Source organism: Microtus ochrogaster, unplaced genomic scaffold (genome assembly GCF_000317375.1).
Source record: "Microtus ochrogaster isolate Prairie Vole_2 unplaced genomic scaffold, MicOch1.0 UNK135, whole genome shotgun sequence".
Taxonomy (NCBI): domain Eukaryota; kingdom Metazoa; phylum Chordata; class Mammalia; order Rodentia; family Cricetidae; genus Microtus; species Microtus ochrogaster.
The window spans coordinates 377,209-386,288 of record NW_004949233.1 but is presented as its reverse complement, the minus strand read 5'-3'; the positions used below and the strand labels follow the sequence as shown (position 1 = coordinate 386,288).

Here is a 9,080-nt window from a genome sequence, read left to right as displayed (position 1 = left end):
CTCTCTCTCTCTCTCTCTCTCTCTCTTTTACTCTGAGAGTCCAGTCTGTGGGATTGCTCCCCTCACAACGTGGTTACTCTCCATTAAGTCTTTTCTCTTTAGGAAAAACAGTTCTCATGAGCACAGCAAATAATGTGTCATATTAATAACTTGAGCACTAATCAAGTTGACAATTGAAATTATCCATCACACAATAATATATATAGATATAATTATATGAATTTAGTTATTTTGCACTAACTGTAATTTATCTTCTTAAAGAAGCAAGAGTCTCAGTATATTTTCTATTTCTATAAGTGTGAGTATCCTCATTTCTTCCTGGCTACTTTCCTTTTCGTTAGCAGTTCTTGTAACGCTGCCCTGATGACAGCAAATCCTTTGCACGTGTCTTCATTTCTATTCAGTTTAAAAGCTTTCTCACTAGGGAGAGAACTTGGAGCTGACTTTTTTTTTTTTTTTTGTCTCAGCTCTCCAACATGTTGCTTTGTGGTCTTCTTTGTTCATAATTAGAACTCGGCTGTTGTTTGGTTAGTATGACTTATCTATAAAGAGTGTAACAGAAAATTTTTTGGTATTCGTGGTCAAACTGATGAGTTTGACTATCATATGCTGGAGTGGGGTGTGTGTGTGTGCACGTGTGTTTTCATACTTGGAATTCAGTTTGCTTCTTTGACTCATGGCATTTTATTTTCTATTATATGGGAAACTATCAGGTACTATTTCTTTAATTTTCCCTACCCCCTTCTTTTTCTTCTCTGTTTCTGTATTCCTAATTATAGTGTGTTCAAGGCTGATACCTAAGAGTCTGTTCTCTTTTAACCAATCTACATTCCTCTATGGAAATCAGATTGGGGGCTCTATAAGAATATCTTTTGCTGCTCTGTGTTTGTGAAGTTTATGCAGTGACTATCCCAATTCCAGCATCACATTACACAGTTCTGTGATTTCTTCCTGGTCCTTTAATTTAGTTTCCATTTCCTTGTTAAGATTTCCCACATTTTGTCTCAAAATCACTGTCTTCCAACTTAGATACTTAAACAAATTTATACTTTATTTGCATTTTTAAATAATTCAAAAATTGTATGCCATCTACCCATTGCCTTTATCTGTGGGGCATGTTTTCCTGATTTTGACCTTGCATCTGGTAACATTTTTACTGACATTAGACACATTAAGAGTATAGTGCATTGTAGAGAGCTGGGTTTTGTTTTCTATACCTGCAGGCTACTTTTTTTTTTGTTTTAATAGTCACTTTAATTACTAACTTATTAACCTAAATTGTTGAAGACGGTTTTGTATTTTCTTTTTTTTTTTGGTTTTTTTTTTAAATTTATTTATTTATTGAGGATTTCTGCCTCCTCCCCGCCACCACCTCCCATTTCCCTCCCCCTCCCCCAATTAAGTCCCTCTCCCTCATCAGCTTGAAGAGCCATCAGGGTTCCCTGACCTGTGGGAAGTCCAAGGACCGCCCACCTCCATCCAGGTTTAGTAAGTTGAGCATCCAAACCGCCCAGGCCCCCCCAAAGCCAGCACGTGCAGTAGGATCAAAAACCCATTGCCCTTGTTCTTGAGTTCTCTGTAGTCCTCATTGTCCGCTATGTTCAGCAAGTCCGGTTTTATCCCATGCTTTTTCAGACTCAGGCCAGCTGGCCTTGGTGAATTCCCGAAAGAACATCCCCATTGTCTCAGAATGTGGGTGTACCCCTCGCGGTCCTGAGTTCCTTGCTCGTGCTCCCCCTCCTTCTGCTCCTGATTTGGACCTTGAGATTTCTGTCCGGTGCTCCAATTTGGGTCTCTGTCTCTGTCTCCTTTCATCGCCTGATGAAGGTTAATATTCAGGGGGATGCCTATATGTTTGTCTTTGGATTCACCTTCTTATTTAGCTTCTCTAGGATTGCAAATTATGTATTTTCTTAGAGTAATGATAGATAGGCTTTTTATAAATTCTTAGCCCTAAGACAATATTCCTACCTCTCAACCATAAGGTATTTTTAGGGCAGCTATCTATAGGAAGCTCTAGTGTAGTATTTTATCCATTCTTATGACTTGGTAAGCATTATTTCTTGACTAATTTTTCTTGTAAACTTTATGTGTGCACATGTGACTGTGTGCGGATCTGTGCACATGAGGAAGGTGCTGAGGTAGGCTGGGTGTTAAATGCCCTACACTGGAGTTATAGGTGAGTCTCAGCTATCCAATGTGGGTGCTAAGAACCAATTTAGGTGCTTGGAACTGAACTCTGGTGTGTGCAAGTGTTCACACTCTTAACCACTGAGCCAACTCTCCAGCCTTACTCAGGATATTAACACCAAATTCCCCCTTTCTTGATAGTGCGAAAACTCTCTTTGCAGTGCTCAACCATTTTGCTATTGTTTGTCCCCTAGTTCTTGACATCTCATTTATAGATGTAGCCCAGGATTTAAGGAAAATGTCTCTGAGTACTTGGGGACTTCCTTCCTCCAAGAGTTTCCCTGCCCATTAGTATAAAGCTGCTCTTGTGACCTTAAATTCTATAACCCTGCAGTATGCAGAAAGAGGCCAGTCCTTGGGGGAGAGCTGTTTTAGCCTGTCTTCACCCACAATGATTCCCTACGTCCAGGGGTTAAATGATTTCCATTCTCTGCTTGCTATCTGTCACTCTTGGTGCCGTCTGCTAGTTCTGCATGATTTATACCCAATTCTCTCTATATAAGCCTCTTATATTTCATAATTATATTTTACAATAAGCATTTGGCTATGTATAGATTCATATAGGCACACACCATATGCATATGCACCTGAATGCTTACTCTATGCAAAAGCATTTATCCAATACAAGCTGTTCCACCATAGCCAAAACTGGAAATTCTTCTTTACCATATATTTTCTGTAGTTAAAATTTAATTTTCCTCAGCTAAAGATTTATACTGCCTAATACCCTTTATGGTTACAGTTGTAGTTGTATTTCTGAGTGATGTGTTAGAATACATCTTCATTACAGGTTTGTGGGTGTCACTTATCTTTTTGTTCTCTAGTGAAACAATTTAAAAATGCCCAGCTCTATTTGGCCTCATTAGGTTCCCACTCACTATAAATAAAATTCAATATAGATGTGTGGGAGGTGACCTGACCTTTCATATGCATACTGAGGCTTGGGAAATGCTTAGTGATCATCTCTTACATTAGATATAACTTTGTTTTTCACATATGTGACATCATAATTTTGCAGAGGGCACCGTTCCTCATCAATGAGAGTATTATCAGTCAGTTTATTGGGACATTTTTTTCCTCTATTCTTTTTGTGGGTTTATTTTCTCTCTTCAAAAATTGGTCTGTCTAAGTGCTTATATTTCTCGTCTATCTGGAAGCATCATTTTATCGTCTCAGATGATATCAAAGGGAATATATCCAGTGGTCTATTTAATTTTTGAGACCTCTTTTTTATCAGATGTTCTTGCACTTCGTGGAGGATGACTTTGGATTAAATCTGGCCATCCCTCATTGTAAGTGGGCTCTCTTTCCTGCCTTGGTTAACATAATAAAGATAGCTGCTTCCCACTCCTGTCCACATAGTACATATCCTTCCCTGTCCCTTTTTCTCTGGAGGCCAAGGGCAGAGAGCAGCTTGCAATTCCCAGTTAGTGCAATTGTCTCTCATTCTGTCATTGGACGTCTAAGCATGAACTCTGCAACTTTCCTATGGCCAGTTGTCTTTATTCGCACGATGGCACCGATCAGAGAAACAGAGTTCATTTAGAAAGAACGTGTATCTCCAGCAAGAATACCACAACATCAAATTTCCCTGTAACTCATGTGGATGTGAAACAACATCAGGCAGCAGCAGCAGCAGCACTGGTACAGCATCCAATAGCTATGAGTCCTATATATGGGGCTTTGTTGGGGCTACGTGGTATGAGCCATGGAACAATTCTTTCCTGTAAGAAAGTGGCTCAGAATGCAACACCAGACATTTGGTGGCTGCGTCAGCATTATATTCTAACCTAACAACTTTAAAATGTTTGACCCTGCTTGGCACCAAGGGTTGCTTCCTCAATCCTCGTCCACTGTGAAACACAAGACAATTGGTTGTGTTCCTTGAATACCATGTTTTCATGTGAAATCCCTTTTCCTTAACAACTTATAACTCAGTGAATGTTAGTCATGTATCCCCTATAAGAAATTAGAATGTTAAAGTTAATCTTAATTTAAGTATGTACAATAATATATAACGAATTATTTTTTTCATTGTTTTTGTCGACTTCTAGATTCTACAGTGTTTTATGGAAGTGTTGCGTCCTGAGGTGGCAATACAAGCTGAATGGGTTATTATGAAAGTTCTTGGCACTATGACTGTACCCCGGAATTTTCTGTGCTCTGAAACCCTGTTCTTGTCTTGCAGGATGCAGGCTGGTTGGTGGGGGTGAAGGAATCAGACTGGCTTCAATACAGAGACCTGGCCACTTACAAAGGCCTCTTTCCAGAGAACTTCACCCGGCGTCTGGAGTAGGGCTGCAGATGTTTCAAGAGTCACATGACTAGGTTGTTAAACCTTCATAAAATGCGGAGGAGTTCACTCTTGCTACTACCCTCATAGTGATTGACAGTCTGGTGCTAGATGAGGCTTGGGAAGACAGATCAATAGAGCATGTATGCAAAAACCTTAAGAAGAGGGGAAAATAGCAAACTAAGGAACAAGTTCTTACTTTGTTCCCTGTGTTCAATAGAGGTCTGTGTGTGCTTCGTCTAACTGTGGACACTGGTAACTTGATTCCCCTCCTCCAAGTCTAAAGTAGCTTTTTCCAGACCGGACTCCGACTTCTTTGCATCAAGTGTGTGATGTCGAGTGGCTGCCCTGCAGATGTAATGAGTTATCCTGTAGTGAGACACCATCGTACTCCCTTGCCCAGTGTGAGCACAGGCTCTCTTTCCCTTTCAAGTTTACTGCGTTTAAAACTCAACAGGCTGCAAACGTTCTTCACAGTCTTTTCCGATCACCTCTATATACATACGTATGGACAGACAGTCCCACAAGCTAATTCCCATGCCTGCTGGACCTATGTGTATGCAGATGGCTACATATGCATAGCTGATCCCTTCCCCTCCCACCGTAGCGCTTCGCCTCTAAGTGTCATTGATACGCGCATTGCTCTTATTCCGTCTGGCATTACAGCTGCAGTTTTGCCTCAGGGCAAAACCACTCATCCCATTGCCAAAACAGTTGACAATGTCTGTGTGTGTTGTGTGCCGTTTTCAGGGTGATATGCCAGATAGCACGCCCATGCTGCTGCCCCCTTTGGAGAGAGCAGGGTGTGGTGGTGTAGCTGCTCAGCTGCTGGGGCCCGATAAAAATCAGATCTGAGCCAGCAACGATGCAGTCTTCACTTCTGCCTTTATGCAATTGGATGGATGAGGGGGCAAAAGAACCTATTTACAAAAACTCCTATATAACTTCCACGTTATCTTTATGCAACCCATCTTCATAGAGCATTCTCAAGTGAAAGAGGTGATATGTGCTGTATCACAAACCATCTGTAACCGTTTTGTTTCTCAGTGCTGTGTCGTTCCAAATAAACCTTTGGCAATCTCCAAGTTACACTGATTCTTTTTCATGAGTGTTTTTTTTTCCCCTTTTTGAAATCTTGTTCCAGTTGTTATTTGTGCAGACATGCGCTTGTTCCACCTCTTGGGTTGTGATCCATGGCCCTGCCTTACTTCACCATCTCTCCATCGCAGTCATTGCTGGTCACTCGGTGCATCCTGGGAACCGGCAATTACTAGAGCGCAAATAACAGCTGTGGGGAGGCCGCCCTTGTGTTGCTGGCTGTGGACACTCGGTCTGTGACTCACTGACAACCGTATGGCTCATAATCAGCCTCACGACAGCTTCATTTTTGCTCACTTTTCTTTCTGGCATTTTTATGTGTGTAAGTACATAAAAAAGTAGATCGAATGGAATAGAAAAGTCAATTCATGGAGCCATTGTAGCTGGAAGAGAATTCATCATACAAGCATGTTCCATTTTGAGAAATTTCTACTAATAGAGCTCTGTATACAGCGCACACTGATCAAGAATAGGCATGAATGTACTTCTTTTTTATGCTTCCAATTCTCCTGATAGATGACTGGGTTTTATGTTCTTTTAAGTGTTAACAGGGAAATTTCTATTGACCCATTATTTTCCCAAGAGTTGACTTACAGGGAGACTTAGTCATTTTGAATGCTAGATTAGTGCAAGAAAATAAAACGTAAAATGCCATTGTCCAGCAGCTTGCCAGGGAATTAGTCAAGCAAAGTGCAGCAAGGTGAGCCCTATAAAGGAAATTACCCAGACATGAGAGAATCTGGGGTGCTGAAAAGTGACTGAGCAAACAGGGGCTTGATTTCTTTGCTTTAGTTTTGTTATTGTTTGTTGTGCTTGGTATTAAACTCTGACCCTTGCAAATGCTAGGCAATTTATCTGCATCTCCAGTCCTCCAAATGGTTTTAATAAATAATAAGCAAAGCTAGTTGTCACATCCCTTGGAGGAGCAGTTATTCTGAAATTCCACTGTGGTCCTCCCCTAGTAGCTGACATGGAACAAAACATGCCAGGACGTGCCTGAGATAAATTTTGCCCTAAACTTCCTGGATGAATGTACCTAGGTGAGCCTACTAAGTTTATCCAAAACAATGTGCTTTAAATTGTTTAATCCATATTTAAATAATATTTTGGTTTTGAAATATTAAATGCAAGTAATCAGATTATTCCAAAAACTGCAAGATCCAAGATTTCCTAACATCCTGAGAAGGGATGAGAGGGAAATAGCGCACTAGTCCCGTGCTACAGAACCCACTCTTACATACAGTGGACATTGCTTCTAGTGGGCTTGCTAATGGGGTGGGAGTGGCTTCAGAAGCTTCCATGCCTACCACTGCGATGAACCTGTCCCATGTATGTCATTTGGTTGTATATCGGTGAATTTGTATGTATATCTTATCCCACATGGCCTGGATCCAAGAAGCTGTGTCTGAGCCACTTAATTTTTTACCCCCTTGTTCAAAACCAATGGCATACAGATTTTCAAATCTTTAAGAATCGAAGAAAGCCTGTGGTTATCAAGAAGTGGACACTGGCCTGGCCCCATGCTAGAACTTCACTCCATTACCTTACGTGGTATGGATAGCTACAGCATCCTTTGCTGTGTTAAACATTCAATGACATCTCAGGGTGAACTGTCTCCCTGAACAGGAAAAGCTCCCTGCTCTAAGCTGCTGTAGCACCATCAAGACTCTTTTTGTCAATGCTAGGGAAGCTTTCAAGTCAACAAGAAAACCATGATGATGACTTCTATTGGGTAGACTTTGAAGACTCACTGCTCTGAATGCTCGTTGAAAACACATAGAAGCCGTGGATTTGGGTCATTAGTAAAATCTCATAATTCCACATCCGATTCTGATGGCTCCTTAAAGAAACCTATAAGAAATTAATTTGATAACGACTAAGACTCAGCCTTCTATTCTACACAGACTACATGACTGAGCACCTTGAAGCTTTAGAGAAACACCAATCATCAGAGTGACCATCCCTAGGACTTTACTAGTGTTTTTTTGAGAAGATCAACTAAATTCTGCCTTCTAATTTACTTAGAGCTGAGAGAAAATCTTTATAAACACTGTGGGCCAGACCTTGATGGAAGGCGCATCAGGTTGGGTCTCCTGTGGTAGTCTGTCATAGTGTAGCTTCCCAAAATGTTACCTCTTATTGGTCCTCAAGTATATAGACAATTCATAGCTTCATGAAAAAGACAATGACAGTCTCTTGACAAAGACAGCGGAGAGCCATGAAGTTCCATTCAGCATGGAGATGCTCTTTTTCCAGACTCAGCATTGATTTGAGATTTTCTTAACCTTCAACATTAGGCTGAGATTGATCAGGCTGAGAGCAACTCTCTGTATCCTAGCACACAGCACGGGACTGAGCAAGCTCAAAAGCCCCAAACATTCAAATGCACGAGAAGATGAGTAGTCTACCCAAACATTTACAGCCATTGGTTATACTTTTACAAGATCACTTAATGACTTTTACGGTTTAAAAAATAATTGTGACACAACTCTTAAATCTATGCAAACAGAGAGAAGGACCCTAAAGCTTTTTTCAAAGGAAATGTAAACTTTGTATTTGTTTCCTAAAATCTGAATCGCCCCCAGACCCATACAATCTCAGGTCAAACACTCAGGTGTCGATGCTTGAAGATCAAGTGGAGCTGTAAGCTTATTTTTGCCTCCCTGCAGCACCTATGGGTGTGTCTGTATTTAGCTCTTGAGAAAGCCATCCTTGTCCATCATGAAGTTATAGAAGTTCAGTTGAGTGTGGGAGCACCTTGTTCATAAGTACTTTGCCATAAGGATGGCACCCGTGTACCCTCTCCCCGTCAATAAACACTATAGACTCTCACGTTGCCATATCTTCCCCATTTCTGACCACCATGTGGTTTCTGTGGCATCTGATACCATCAAACGTTTCCACACTCTCCCTAAGATTCCGGTGTACAAATTCCACTTGTCCTACCTCTCTGATTTCTCCTTCTGGTTTTCTGTGCTTGTTTCCCTTCTTTCTGAGGGGGTTGGGAGTGGGGCCCTAAGTAGGGAGATGACAATAACCTTCAGTTTGTATCCCTGCTGTCTCAGGACTGATCCTCAAGAAGGCCTTCTTCTTGTTTCTAACTCCACATATTTTCATGATCATTAAACAGTTGTCAAGCTCCTTCCTAGCCTGAGTTGTTAGCTATAACACTCCATGACGTCATGCCAGCCTGTACTTTACTGTCTATTACCTGGTCCTGGAGGCATGCATGTCCCCACAGCCAGAGGTGATTTTGCACCCCCTGCCTTCCCAGTTTTTTCCCTCTCCTCAATACATTTTATAAGCACAACTCTAATCCCAGCATATTAACAGTTCCCTCTTCAACATTGTTTCTCCTACCCATATGACAGCGAGGAGTATCTTCTGGATACTGTGTGTCATTGGTATCCAAGTGGGCCTTCAAAAGACGCCCCAGTATTTCCCCTCTGCGTCCCTCCTATGAGTCTTCTCACTGCCCCACCCTGTACCCCTAAACCAG

The 9,080-nt window shown here is 41.4% G+C and overlaps 1 protein-coding gene across 3 annotated transcripts in view; it reads left to right on the top strand.

The window, feature by feature from the left end:
- The window catches only part of Amph (amphiphysin), a 184,264-nt gene extending 177,779 nt beyond the window's left edge, over positions 1 to 6,485 (top strand). For all 3 annotated transcript variants that reach the window (XM_005371896.2, XM_005371894.2, XM_005371892.2), the window contains one exon: positions 4,379 to 6,485. In XM_005371896.2, the coding sequence (XP_005371953.1) occupies positions 4,379 to 4,486 (108 nt within the window). In that variant the 3' untranslated portion in view covers positions 4,487 to 6,485. The remainder of the gene's footprint in view (positions 1 to 4,378) is intronic.
- Positions 6,486 to 9,080: the final 2,595 nt, after the last annotated feature.